General features: G+C 33.4%; 1 protein-coding gene across 1 annotated transcript; it reads left to right on the top strand.

Moving 5' to 3' along the window:
- The first annotated feature begins 3,507 nt into the window (after positions 1 to 3,507).
- LOC144558727 (uncharacterized) lies at positions 3,508 to 4,424 on the top strand. The gene is made up of 2 exons (XM_078307576.1): positions 3,508 to 3,600; positions 3,710 to 4,424. The coding sequence occupies exons 1-2, from the start codon at positions 3,553 to 3,555 to the stop codon at positions 4,142 to 4,144; spliced, it is 483 nt and encodes a 160-aa protein (XP_078163702.1). The 5' UTR covers positions 3,508 to 3,552; the 3' UTR covers positions 4,145 to 4,424.
- The last annotated feature ends 11,489 nt before the right edge of the window (positions 4,425 to 15,913 follow it).

Raw genomic sequence — 15,913 nt, 5'->3', positions numbered from 1 at the left:
TAGAATTTGTTTACTATTTTTTTCAATAGGTAGAAAATCACTACTTTTAGATGGTCCAGAATTTTGAGATCAAGTGATTTTCTATCCATTTAAAAAATAGTAAAAATATTTTAAAAATAAATAAATTTTAGTTTACAAGTATTTATTCATATAGAGACTATATATGTTGAATGGTTCGGTCGATCGTTAAGACTTTCAAACTGAAAATTGAGTCCACATTATAGATCAATATGCGCTACGCATAGTACCATATATAGCCTCACTCAAAATCGTTTTCACTTGAAAGTCTTGGATTTTTTTTTTTTCTGAAATAAAAATAAACTCAAGCCTTTCAAATTCTTTATTTACCTGCTGATCCTAGTCATTATGGGAAAGGAAGAAATAATTTAATTATTCATAAAAAAAATTCAGTCGACTTTTAAATACAAGAATCTGAAGGTATCATTATTCAAATACAAGTTTTAAGAGGGAGGTCCTCATAAAAAAGTAAAAGTGGAATTGAAATGAACACCGAATTTCTGTTGCTATGTACAGCGCGGTTGCTCTTATTCTTTTACATCATTCGCTTATCCACAATTTGTCATATTCCTTTCTATTAATGAACAATATGCCAGCTGTTATTTCTTCGCAGCGGTGACTGGAAATGGAAATAATTAATATAATTGATAAGGTAATTTGTGCAAAATACACTGCACATTAACTTGGTGTTTCCCTGGTTTAACAAGCAAGTAATGATCATTTTAACCTCCTTTGCTTTTGGGTACCTGCAGTCTGCATGGTTTTGGATACGGTGTGCCTCAGGAATAAAATAACAGTAAAAAAATTAAGGAAACGAATGGAATGAAATACATTATATATTGTAAGCTTTTATTTAATGATTTTAAATTAAGGAAACGAGTAAAATAACAGTAAAAAATTCTGACAACTGTGAGAACATCAAAATAGTGGAAATTGGGAACACAAATCATAGACGTGTTTTTATTATCCTCAAATTTATCCATGTATCACCAATTAGTTTTCAAATTATACTAAATTTGATGCATTGATATATCTAAATGATAGAGATCATATTTATAATTAATGTCTTGATTTCACCAAATAATTGTTGAGGTTGTCAAATAGTGCACTGTCGATATATATAATCTATTCATCAAACAAAATACACATCAAGATTGTATTTAATTGTTTATGGAATAAAACTAAACAATTGTTTATATTTCTTGATTAAATTGATAGAGATGTTTAGTAAAATAAACATTTTTGTTGTTATGCGTTATTAGCTGAGTTTTAAATGTCACGTGGATATCTTAAAAATAAAATTACCTATGACAAGAAACATAAAATAGTGATTTAAATATAGGTCACGTAGTCATCAATAGAGACCGGATAGAATGGGGGCTCAATTGACCCTCATTTTTTTTTTCAAATTTTTTAATTTGCAATTTATTTTCTATATAATTTATAGTAAAATAACTCTCATTTGCAGTAAGAAAATTTATATGATCTGTTAATCAACGGATAGAACTTACAAATTACTCCGTTAATCTTCGTGCGGAAGCGGATCTTGCAAGCGTAGCAGTATCACTGGTTCTGCAAGGAATCACAAGCCGAAGCCAGAAGCCCTGCGTTTTCCACGACCTAAGACCTTCACCTTAACAGAGTGCTTTTCTCTCTTTCTTGACAGTCTCTAATTTCGGATTTATTATCATATTAGTGTCAGAGAGAAAATGATATGCATAGTTTATATAAAACCAATGCACCTTTTCTTAATGGGTTGGCACCTATTCATAACGGGTCGGGTTTTTAGTTTCCCATAATGGGCGTACCCTTTATTAAATCCAACATGATCGATCCCTATTAATGTTTGATCATCATAACTTGAAAATCTGATTCCACCTCTGGTCATTAAGATAGAAAAATATTTACATAATACTTAACCAGTTGAAGCTGAGAATTCTAGTCAAGTGAAATAACACTCATTTATTGTGTATAGTCATTTATAGAAAGCGCACGTGCATGAATTGTGTCGTTAACTGTTGCATGTAATCTCCTCAAAATAATTTGGGTGATACGTTAACCCTAGAACATTTAAATGATGTCAGAAATTTAATTATATTTATAAAAATATTATTGTACGTCCCTAAAATATCTATATAATAATAATAATAATAATAATATTATTATTATTATTATTATTAATAAATATTCGACATTAATAATTGACATAACTAATTAACATGTAAATATTCAATAATATCTATATGTGATGAGGAGGGTTCAAATGCCTTCATTTTTTGTGCCTCCACCATATCTCCATTTTCAAAAACTTTAATAACTCAAAATTTAAAACTTAGAAATCAAAATAAAACCATTAGATATGATCTCCATCATTTTATCTATGCACGTTTAAAAAATTATGGCATTTCAATTTTGTTTTGGTTGTCATCAAGAGCTTGTAAAAACGTATTAATGTGGATAATTTCTAAACGTTGATTTTTCAACCTATTAATTCACATTAAAACCAAAATTGAAATGCGATAATTTTTTATGAGCACATAAAGAAAATAATATATATCACATATCACATCTAACGGTTTTATTTTGACCTTTAAGTTTTAAATTTTGAGTTTTTAAAGTTTTTAAAACTAGAAGCACAGTGGAGATGCTAAAAATGGAGGCATTTAAATTCTTCTCATATCTGATACACATTTGAATTTTTTTTTAATAATTAAGAAGGCTCATGAGTCGTTCCCATATTATGTCTATTGAAATTTAAACGTAAAACTTCTTAAATTAGTCTAGCAAACACCTTATCTTGCATATATACCTCAAAATATCTTAAAATAATATTAGTAGAGTGGTTGTCTTGTCGACACAATTTTCTTTAACACGCTGTATGTGTGGGTATATATACATGTTTTTTTTCTGTTCTGGTTTTTCTATAGCATCTCAGAGAGACACCACAACGAATTTTCAAATTTACAAAATTCAAAAGTGAAATTCCTGTCGAGTCCGTTGGGCAACCCAGGCCACGCACGAGGAAAGAACAGCCAGTTGAACCGATGAAATACCAAATTTACCCTTAATCTAACGCCTGACGAAAGCCAACCACAGTTCTGTAAGCATGCGGCCTTTGGGCAAAGAGAAGAATAACAGCTTCATTTTTTCTCTCTTTTCAAAATTTAAAAGTTACCATGCACCATATATAATCAACACGAGATTTACCCGAGTTACCTGCAATTGCTTTTTCCTCGTGATATTAACCTTGTAACTGAAATCCTTTCCACCTTCTAATAAAACACTTTCCTCTTTCATAGAACTGGACGCATCGTTCTCCGTACAATCGAAAATCTCAATTTTCATCCAACGGAGAATTAGTGCAACTGGTACCTCCATTTTGAGAAAAATGGAGAGTGTTTGATATCACTGGAACTATCACTGGAACAATCTATCTTTACCTATATATACGCGCACCAACCAAATCCTCATGCTTGTCTTCAGATTCTATCTCCTTCTCTAGAGACAGAGCGCATCAGAGAGAACAAAACAGAGATGTGCGGAGGGAAAGCGACATCGGCAGAGCAATTCGGTCAATCCGAGGTACAAAATTCAAAATCCTACCCTTTTGTCGATGTTTACACCTCATTCGAATTGCATGCAACTCTATTTCCTTTCTAATTTTTCCTCTTTTGAAATTTGAAAATTTCAGATCGATCTTCACTCTGGCTCAACTGGAAGTGCAAAGAGTGAGCTCAAGCGAACCAGAGAGGTGACTTCAAGCTCCAAACCACCGCTACCACTGAAGAAGCTAAAAATGGTGCCACCTTCTCCTTCCAAGCCCACTTGCACCACTGTTACCGGAGCAGCTGACATCAACAGTGACTTTGCATCCGATAGCAAAACGCCACCTGGTGTGTTTGACTTCCCAATGCCGAGGCCTGCTGCTATGTTCGACATAGGCGAGTTCTATGACGTTTTCTTCAGATCGCTGATAGATGGAGTCATGCCGAGCAAGCCGATCGTGCTGGAGGGATTCAGGCCATTTGACGAGATCATGGACCCTGAAATGGAGCACATCTGGCTCCCCATCCTGCGGCAGCCTCTGATCCCCATTGTGTACAAACAAAGGGGTTTCAGGTTCTGACTTCTGAGCGCAATCTCTGGTGTCTCATTTAGATCATCATGCATGCAACCTTTTCTGGTCAGATCGAGATAATTAGACTTGAAGTTCTTCAGATTTCGTCAGTCTTTTCTATTCTTTTTGTGTTATTTCTTACAGTAGGCGACAGTAGTAAATACCTGAATTAGAAAGAAGTATAGTGTAAATCTGTGTTCTGGTTTTCTCTCTTCTGATTTGGAAGTTGGTATGAAATACGGTCCATGCATGCAGTTGTACTGGCGCCTTCAAACTAATAAATAAATCTTCTTCTTCTTTTTTTTCATTTTGAAAAGTTATTTTCATAAATCTTATCAGATTATTTAATTCAGGTTGTGCAATACACAGCAAGTTATAAAAGAAATAATTGATCCAAGCAATATCCATTGATTTGAACATTTATAGGAATATTCTGGTGCATTAATGTTATCCACTTTTAATTTTTTTTTATCTGGGCATTAAAGAGAAGGGAGAGAACCCTTGTGAAATGTTGTTTAAATAATTAAAACACATTCAAACAAATTGAAAGCAGCTCTCATTCCGCAACTAGAATATTCTATAACTAATGTATACATGCATTTTTTTTTTCTGAAAATAAGCAGCATGCATGGCCGCCTGTTTCATTAGCTGAACAAGTTTTTTTACATATATCAAATTAAACTGTACATTTATCTATAGAAAAGACTATATATACCCCTAAATCAAAACAAATACCGGAACCCTCATCCGTCTGACAATATATAACAATGGGAAATGAATAATTTCAGAAAAAAGGAATCACTTAAATTTTTGGTCATCAGCTAGCGCCTCCAATTAATCCACTAATTGTACATGTTATATATCTACCAGCTGCCTCTCCTAAGTGTACAAGTATTGTCCAATAAAAAGAACAATAATACAATATATCATACATGATTCCAAAGAGGAAAATCACACTCCATTATCCACATCGATAGCTAATTTCTATCAGACTGAATTTCAATTCGCAAAACAAGCAAAGCCACATGTTTAATCTCAGCATCACAGTACGTTATACAAAGCCTTTTAAGCATAAAGACATCTCGTGTCCAAATCTGATATGCATAGCAAAGCATACCAAAGAAGACATTATCTGAGTACACCAGTAGTTATCAATTTATCATCTATATATCAACGATATATACCATAAGTCCATAACAATCCAACAAGCATATCAGAAAACATCAAACCACAAAAGTCCATAATCTGATCACATAAAATGCGCATACCATTATATCTATCCGGTCTTGTGCATTAGACAACACTACAGCAGTAAGCAACAAACACTATCTTTATTTTTATATTTAGAGTATTTAAGTATATAGTTTATAAGTCCTCAGACTGCAGATATGTCATATCATTTCACTTAGAGTTACCCCTTCAATCTGTTGGGGCAGAAGAGAAATCTCAGGGATAAAACATATAACCATCTCATTTCACAGCCTCTCTCATAAAACTTGCCATGTATATTGACCATAAAAAAAAAAAAAAAAAATACCTTGCATATTTCTAGAACTTTAACATCATGCCATTAAAAACAAAACTTTTACATCTTACATTCTGAAAAATCATCCTATTTCTTTTAATACATGTACACCACGACATAGCCCTAGTTATCAGTTCAAATGCATGTTTTCTAGGTGCAGATAGTTGGAAATGAATTAAAATTAAGTCTTCCAATAGAGAGGTCGAGAACAATTATATTGTAGTAATTTGGGGGTGAAATTAGAGTTATCTCTCATGGAGAGATCCCTCTTTTCTATTAATGCATTTTTACAAGTAGGTCTTTACAAGATACTATAATTAACTCAATACTCCCACTCAACATAAGAGATAGATATCAATCATCATCATCTTGTTACAAAAAAAATATTGTACTCTCTAGAACCTAAACATTTTGTTAAACAATTAGTTAATTGCTCCTCTGATTTCACATAGCTCAAAGTCAAAACTCCTCTATTCAGTTGCTCATTGATAAATAACTGATCAATTTCAACATTCATGGTACGATTATGCTAAATTTGGTTGTTTGCAATATGAATTACTGATTTGTTGTTACATCAAAGTTGCAGGGAGTCTCCTCTAAACAAATACAACTCAAATAACATGTTTCTCACCCACGTTAGCTCGCACAGACTAACTGCCATAGCTCTGTACTCGATCTCAGATGTAGACCTAGCCACCACATCTTGCTTCTTGATATGCCAATATACGAGATAGCCTTCAAGGCTTCAACAAACACACAGTAGCATGTAGTAAAACTACGATCATCCATAAAACTCACCCAATCAGCATCATATAGTAGCCTTCAACTCTCAGATGTCCAAAACTCCTGACCATAACCCCTTTCCCGAACTTCCTTTAATATACATGAGAATTCTGCAAACCGCCTCCATATGATGCTCTTTGTGATCATGCATATATCTACTCACCACACTCAAGATATGGGAATTCAATATAAGCAACCGATGAAGATGTACTGTGATAATTGATACAAATTGACAATTATTGTCATCTATAACAAAATGTATCATCACAAAGTTTACATTTACACTGTATATATAACCATCACCAGTCAACTGGTCAAAGCCTGTTGTAACAACCTAACTAATTACAGTGAATTTGTTTACAGTGATTTATTGCTAATGGTCTCCTAATAACATCTTGAACATATATCTCCTAACACCCCCCGCAAGCGCAACGGGCCTGAGCTGGACGGTAAGCTTGGAACGAAGCAGATCAAAACTAGCAGAACCTAGACCTTTATCAGCTGAACAGATAAAACGAACAGCCATTTGCTTAGAATGAATATTTTTCCGAATAAAATGAAAGTTAATTTCGATGTGCTTTGTTCGGGCATGAAAACGTGAGTTCATGGCTAGAAAAGTAGCACCAAGATCATCACACCATAAAATTGTGGGGCTCTGGAGTGGAACAGCAAGTTCATGAAACAACTATTGAATCTAAAGTAATTCTTGGTAGCCATAGCAAGTGCCCGGTACTCAGCTTCTGTACTTAAGCGAGAAACTATACATAGGTTGCTCCAAGCAATGAGATTAGATCCTAGATAAACACAGTAGCCAGTGGTGGATCGACAATCATCCGGACACCCAGCCCAGTCAGCATCAGCATACACATGAAGTTCAACAGTGGCGTGTTTCTTTAAGCAAAGGCCATGAGTCATAGAGCCCTTTAAGTAACATGTGTCTGGTCACAGTAACATACTATAAAGCACCAACCACAGAGCGATATTGAGTAGGATCTGCAAATAGATCCCCGTTGTGCAAAGAGAGTTGTTCACCAGGAGTCATTGGAGTATTGCAAGGCCGAGCCCCTTCCATTTTAGCTTTAACAAGAATGTTATGCACATATCTTGTTTGAGAATTATGAATAGAATCTGAGCCATGGGCAACCTCTATCCCCAAAAATCATGCATAGGACCAAGATCTCGTAGCACAAGAGAATCATTGAGTTGTAATTTGAGATTCATTTGTTGCCATGATTAGGAGCTTTTTTATTTTATCTTGGGATAAGAAGAGAAGGAGAGAAGGAAACGTGAATTGATCAGAGAGAGGCTCTGATACCATGATACAAATTGAGAATGATTTTTATCTATAACAAATTCTACATTTACACTGTATATATAACCACCACCATCACCAGTCAACTGGTCAAAGCCTGTTGTAACAACCTAACTAGTTAATTACATGAATTTGTTTACAGTGCTTTATATTGCTAATGGTCTCCTAATAACAATTTTAACATATGTCTCCTAACAATAATAACTCGGCTCGTCAGATAGCCTCCAATCCGGTGTTTCATGAAAGAACAAAGCATATCGAAGTCGCTTGCCACTTCATTAGAAAAAAAAGTGCAATCAGAGGAAATTAGAACTCCTTACATGTGTAGCATGGAGCAACTCACCGACCTATTTACCAAAGCATTAGACACATCGAATTTTCAAAGCATTACACAAGTTGGGTTCCATCGATTTATATGATCCCTACTTGAGAGGACTGTTGGAGATAATATATCGGGGAACTCTTTGCATAACTTTGGATGTGTTCTTCTGCAAATCTGACCTTATTTCTCTTTCCTGTATTATTATACCTTCTTTATTATATTTTCTTAATTATTTGGCTAATTAAAGACCCGTTAAATTACTTTCTAGTTTTAACATTATTGTTAACGGCTAGTAAAGCCTCATGTATATAAAAGTAGAGATATATGTATAGGATATGATATGATTTACTGATTAATAAAACATTAAAACTTATATTCAATTCACAAAATTAATAGAGCACTACCATATAAGTAGAGATGTATGTCTGATAATTTCAAGGAACAATTTACTTAATTTGACACAACCATATATATACTTAAATACCTTCACATGATTTTTTTTTCTCCTTTTCCAAACTTTTATTTATATATAGGTGTCGAATACAATTTAGAGTATCACCCCTTGCAAAGCAAATTAAAATATATTTGCAATGATCAGTACTAGCTGTCAATTGAAATGTTATCGTCAGTACTTTCAATTTAAAGATGTTATCAGTAATTTCAATTGAAAAATATGTCGTTTCAAATTTCATTCTTCAACTTCAATACAAATTTTCCATATTTACAACCCCAAATGACCGAATAAAACACGATAAAATGCCTCGAGAAAATAATGGGAAGGTCATCCAAAATAAAAAATTTATACTATATATTCAATGAAATGAAACCATTTTTAATTTACTAATTCTAAAGTTCATCTTCTCTGATTTTGAATTTCAATCAAATCACAGCTTAGATCACCTATATATTAGGGTTTTGAAATTAATATATAGAGCCCAAAATACCGAGTGACTTACATTTTGCAATGCATCATAGCACAATTCTACAATAATTAGTGAAAAAAAATGCAATGTAATAAAATGGGGTTAAAAAAATGTAATGCAGTTTGACGGAAAAACTTTCTATAATAAAGATGTAGGTGTAAAAAATGATGCCTTTTCTTTTATTTTCTCTTGTCATTTTACCTTCATGATTACATTAAATAACATGACGAACTTCAAATGTATATAAGAAGACAGAATGAAATATAATTACACATTAAGTAGAAAAAACATTGCATTCCTTAATTATATAGTAAATCAATTACTCTAACGAAGTAGAGAATGATCGAATGCTTGGTAGGAGAGAAGTAGAAGACTGTTAATCATCCAGTACCTATGACACACAGACCCCTCAAATTTGACATTCCAATCTTTCGATACCAATTACCCTCTCAAAACTGCATATTATTGCTTCACATTTAGTGGTTTCGGCACAACAGATAGTGGAGTCTTGTTAGTAACGCTGATACAGAAGGCGACATCCTTATCATATGCATCCAAACCTCAAAATAGTATGAATTTACATATGGTTTACCTTTAGTTTGTCTACAAGAAAAAGAAGTTACTTAAAAATTAAAATTAAATGTGTAGTTATTGTTTCTAAATATGAAAGTACTAGGTGCATTTGCAAAAGTGTGAGAAAATGCTAGGTTTTATTTGTAAAGGTAGTGAGATGTCGTGAGATAAAAAAAACGGCCGAATAAAAGATCAAGTAAGTTTCACTTGCCTCATGAGGATTCACTCCTGGTTTTGTCGTTTCCGCACCTACCGCAGGTGTAGCGGTTTGTCTCTAGGAAGAAAACCGGGGGCGAATCAAATTTATATTTTCACCATTCTAAGCTTGTTATTTTCTCTGTGTAATGTGAATTGGAAGGTTCACTAAGATGAATATATATTTTTTCTCTGTAACTCCATTTTCAAACAAAATGAAGGGGTTTGAGATCATATGCACTCAATCATACAGTAGTCATCTCTTTCAATAAAACCAAACAGATGAATAGCCTGGCTTAATTTTTCATAATTAATCACCTAACTATTATCTTTTAAATAGGTCGAAGTGCAGTGTAATAAGTTTGGTGCCTTAAATAATTAGTGTACAACTACTCTACAATGTCTTATATTTTGACCCAAGACACCATGGGCCACACGCTTGTGAAATACGAAGTAATTATACAGAAACTGAGGCTAGTGTTGCTTATAATAAAGGACTGGCTATATGTAATAAAAGAAGGGCTGTATTGTAAATGCTCTCAACTATATAAACAGATGAACTGACCTTCCTTTCTTCTCATTGCATCTATCTTGTTTCTGCAGAGAAGTAAACTTCCAAAGGAGAAAGAGAAAAATAGCAAGATCAACAAGCAGAGAAGTAATTTATCTTTGAGGTCAATACTTAGCAAATTCAAATCTTAGTCTATCCATGCAAGTTGCATTCAAGCTTTATAACTTTCTAAAATTTTCAAAACTAAGTTTCAGATGAAGCCCTCTGCAAAAAAGAATTGGAGCAGGCGAACTCGTCACGTCGACAAGGAGAAGGACCAAGTCATGTTTCATCTTAAGAAAGTGAAGGTGGTGGGTCCCAGGAAGCCAAATGCCATCCCTGCACCAAGGGAATCCACTGTGGCTGCCACTGAGGTGTCGAAAGATCCCAAGATTCCCGAACACCAGCGAAGGTACCTCCATGTGTTCTATAAGTCGCTGGTGGATTGCGGTAAGTACAAGCCAATGATCGTGCGGGAACTTGATGATGATTGGTCGTTTGATGAGAACATGGATTCTGATCTGTCTGAAGCTTGGCGTCCGATAATGGATGAGCCATTGCTCCCCTTTGTCATCGGTATGAAGGATTTTTTAAAAAAATAAGTTTGAAACAGATGATCAATGTGCTTGTTGGGTGTTCTTTTGTTTTTTCTTCTAATAAAATAATTCCTTTTGTGTGTGTGTGTGTGTGATTTTTTTTTTTCTTCTAATAAAATTATATTTTTGACATATTACAGAATACAAAATACAAATCATAATTGAAACTCATGCAAGAATTAAACATTGTAAATGAACATGATTTTGGAATCAATGACTAGGAACCGTAATTTGGTTAATTATACATGCATAATGATATGAAGCCTTGAATCCAATCTTTATCAAGCCTATTAAACCAAATTATCTGTATCTTATTAGGATTTTGAGATATATAATTATATCATAAATTAATTAAGTATATCACAAGCATATCCAAAAAAATTAAGGAAGTATCACTATCACGTTCTTGTTGCTTGATGCTTCTTGTGCGATCATTTGCCTCATCCAATATGTAAGCCAAAACAAATCGAGTGGCCACAGCATATGATCGACGCGTGTCACTAATATAGAATGCTTTGAATCACTAGATATATATTAAGGCTTTACATACAGATGTAAACAAAGTGCTTGTTTTACATGTTTCCGTTTTGGATACCTTGACAAGTACTTTTTTGGTTTCAGTATGAAATCAGTGGCATTAGCCACTATTATTCAAAAAAAAATTAAGGCTTTGCATTTTGCAGCCGAGGATATGTGTAATCAAATATTTTTCAAGTCTAATACTTAACCAACTTCAATGGTTTGCTATCCATCCATATTTTATCCAGAGACACTCACAGTACTAAAGAGAATTTTGCTGTCTTTGTTGTCTGCAACCAGTATTTCATTAAGGCAAGACTGCCCCTGTTAGCCACCATTAATTCACCTTTCTTAATTGAAAAATATTAATTTGTTTGGTCCATGTGTAAATAATTTTATCTTCTAGTTCTGGATCTCCAGGGGACACCAAGCACAGATTCCAATATGTCTATACACTCATTGTGTAACTCAATGTTGATCCCTATACACCAATTCCAAAATTTCTATGAATGTGCCGCAGTTCGAAAGAATAAAAAAGGAATATTCCTTCTCTTATTTATCATATTTTTCTTTTCTTCTTTCGTTTTGGTGGGGGCATGCGAGGCTGAGGCGCTGAGCCCATGAAAAATGCTCATGCTCGCTTCGCTTCAGCACAAATATTTTTCTTTTCTTCTAACCATCTGATTGTTTGATTTTCTTTGGATTGATGAATTTGTTTAAATAAAACTTGGTTCTTAAAATTAAGCAGCTGGAATGTTCATTGAATCAAATTTTGGTCATTGGGCCCCTCTGCTCACCATGAAAAGCGTCTCTCTGAAAGTTCTTATTATTGTTTCTTGAATTTCATCAGTTTGAAACTTTAATCAGACTAGATGTGGTTTTTTCTTGTAAGTTGTAACCTCAGTGTGAAATTGGGCATGACACAAATCTTATAGAAATAAAAAGTGGAGAAAATCTTAATTGAAATGGGGCAGTCCAACTGAACCGGAATGCTGTTAGTTGTTTTGATGATATACACTAGTGGAGAACTTGGAATTAGTGTCGGACATTAGGCGACACTAATCGGGCTGATACTAATACTTTGTAAATAGCCGACACTAAAAGTAAGGCATTAGTGTCGGCTATTTATTAAATGACCAACACTAATACTAACTTTTAGTGTCGACTATTTATTAAAAAGCCGACACTAATAAGTATTAGTGTCGGCCATTTAATAAATAGCCGACACTAATATTTATTAGTGTCAGCTTTTTAATAAATAGCCGACACTAATGTTTTTTTTTTTTTAAATAAATTTCAAAAATTCACTATAAATCATAGAAAATTCTAAAAATAAAAATTTTTGTTCTGGAATGCTCATATATTTTTGCTGAACTATATATAAAACAAAGATATCAAATAATTCATCATAATTTACAAATAACACTCACTAAATAAAATATCATCCAAATTGCTCATTTATTGTTATCATACAAACCCTAAAATAGAAAATACATAAAAGATACATAAAAGACCCTAAATAAAATATCATACAAACCCTAAAACAGAAAATACATAAAAGATACATAAAAGACCCTAAATAAAATATCATACAAACCCTAAAACAGAAAATACATAAAAGATACATAAAAGACCCTAAATAAAATATCATACAAACCCTAAAACAGAAAATACATAAAAGATACATAAAAGACCCTAAATAAAATATCATACAAACCCTAAAACAGAAAATACATAAAAGATACATAAAAGACCCTAAAAACTCTAAAATTATAAAGACTATACCAAAAGTCCATGAAGGAAGACTCGGATCGCGAATCTGAGCCCGCAAAATGGTGAAACAAATCATAGATTTTGGGCTGTGGAGTTCCTGTCAAAATTTCAGCCCGATCCGACGGACGGATCAAAAGTTACGCCCCTTTTCGTGAAGCATGCGCAGGACCATATCGGAGAGAAGCGTGAAGCGAAGTGAAGTTCTTGTGGAGTTCCTGTCACATCTTCTGGTATTCGCCTAGAAGAAGCGGCTAGGTTTGAGAAGATCAGATCGGAGAGAAGCGTGCGTTTTTAAACCCTAGGCGTGCGTTTGAAAGAGGTGCGCGGGACTTAAAATGAAATTTTTTTAGCTTTAGTGTCGGCTGTTTATAAATAAGCGACACTAATAACTGAGAATTAGTGTCGGCTGTTTATAAATAGCCGACACTAATTGTTAAGTATTAGTGTCGGTTGTTTATAAACAGCCGACACTAATACATTAGTGTCGGCTATTTATAAACAGCCGACACTAATTCTCAGTTATTAGTGTCGCCTACATATAAATAGCCGACACTAATATTTTGATTAAAAGGTGAGAGACCCTGCTTCATTAAGAAACATAGTTAAGTTACAAAATACTTCAACCACTAACGGATGGAAATCACCTCAAAGTCATTTTCCATCTTTATCTCAAAAAACACATGTATCACCTAACCCAGAATTGAGAAAAGCTATGCAACATCAAATCTTAAAGTAGAGCAATATCCAACGATTACAGAACCAAAGCCTATAACACTGGAACTAAAGTCTAAACTAAAATGCTGGCATATCTGCCAACGGATTTCCAGATGGGCTGCAACCAAAGTCACTTGGCAACTGGTGGGGAGGGAGGTGAAGATGGGGATGACGGAGAGGAGCCGACACTAATATTATTAGTGTCGGTTTTTTGTAAACGACCAATACTAAAGTATTAGTGTCGGTTTTTTAAGGCGACACTAATTGTATGTTCTCCACTAGTGATACTAGCCTTGTCTGGTATCATATATAGTGATAAATACAATATCAGTAATAATAATTCTAATGCTAAAAGTAGGAATGGATAAATGCCATGAATTAAGTTGGAATATATAACAATTTACACATTCATTAAATATTAATCAAGTTTACTAGGTGATCATTCTCAATTAATGGGGAGAGGTTTACTAAGGGTTTTTAATTGGACCAGGGTTTGAACGTCTTGTAAGAGCCCATTACTACAATCCATATTTGTGTTGTTTCAATAAATACTGGTCAGGCTTTTTTGGGTCTTTATGTTTAATTAGTTAACCCTAAGCCCAAAATTTAGTATGGTTGGGTTTGTTGTTTTAAATCGAAGCAGAAAAAGGGGACGATTTGCTATGTCTAACTTTGACGACATTTAAGTTCAAAGAGAAATGACGAAAATTGATAATTAGCAACAAGTGATTTGCAAACGGTCCGCACCGGGTGGACCGGGCAAAATCCGGAGCGGGCCATGGGTAGAACGGGCACGGGTGAAACGGGTACACGGGTTTAATTTTGAAAACCCGTGCCCTGCCCGTTTCAAACCCTTGTTCATCTCGGGTTCGAGGGCAGGACGGTCCGGTTTGGGTTCATGGGTAGGCCGGGTTTTTTTTTCTATTTTTTTTTTTTGTAAACCAATAAATTATAAATCAAAATTCATTTAAACTAAAATTCATTTGACATGGTTGCATATTTGAACTCAATAATTTTTGTTATAATAAAATATAAATCAAAATTACTAATTATTTTAAAACAATGTTGCTTAAATCAATTACTTCTACATAACACCTAATAGATGTACAGAAATACATATGAAAAAATTTCAAAAAAAATAGTTTTATTTTTTTTACATCTTATATAGTCAAATAATACTTATACATATCATTTTTATAGACTTTCAATATTATATGTCCCTTCAAATTTATAAAATATTTTCAAACCGTTCATTTTCATGCGGGAAATCAATGGTCGATCTACAATAAAATATTTCCAAATCTGTTTTAAAATGATCAAAGAAGAATATTGACCGTAACCAACATAAAAGTTCAGAAATTTTATTATGTATGGGTTTCGATCCAACACGAAGTGTTTATGACCATACGATACTTCAATTTTCAATCAACTAGATGGATGGGTAAATAAAAACAAAATTTGATCAAACTTGGATACAAGACAATAAATGTAGTGCTTTTTAATTTAAACGGTTCTGATCGAACAACATATGATATATTCTCGTGCTTCTTCAATATTAACTCACCAAACAAGAGTTTATGTTTCATGTTCATGTATAGAAGATGTGAGTAATGTAAGCAATATACATTTAATGCTATTTAATTTAATGTGCCAAAATCATTTAATTAAGCAATAATTATGTTATAACATTAATTATTGCATAAATTTAATTAATATATGTATAATATAATATATGTATATGTATATATAATATAATGAGGTTGGTTACTCTATTTACATAAGCATATGAGGGTATATGCTTATAAGTCATTTTTTTGTTTTCAAAATCCAAAAAATCGATCTGAACCATTAGATGTGATCTCTATATTAAAATGTGATTGGAGACCAAATTTTACATTTTTCTGAATTTTTTTTACTATTTATTAAGCCACTTTGAAAATTGTTGATCCAACGATGACTTCTGATTTTACTATTTTGTTAAGCCACCGTTGGA

Source organism: Carex rostrata, chromosome 8 (assembly GCF_964058835.1).
Source record: "Carex rostrata chromosome 8, lpCarRost1.2, whole genome shotgun sequence".
Classification (NCBI taxonomy): Eukaryota; Viridiplantae; Streptophyta; class Magnoliopsida; order Poales; family Cyperaceae; genus Carex; species Carex rostrata.
The sequence above is the reverse complement of the archived record's forward strand: the minus strand, read 5'-3'. Positions and strand labels throughout refer to the sequence as shown.

Coding starts and splice junctions, on each gene's coding strand:
- LOC144558727 (XM_078307576.1), top strand. CDS start 3,553: ATGTGCGGAGGGAAAGCGACATCGGCAGAGCAATTCGGTCAATCCGAG. Junction 3,601..3,709: donor AGCAATTCGGTCAATCCGAG/GTACAAAATTCA, acceptor TGAAAATTTCAG/ATCGATCTTCACTCTGGCTC.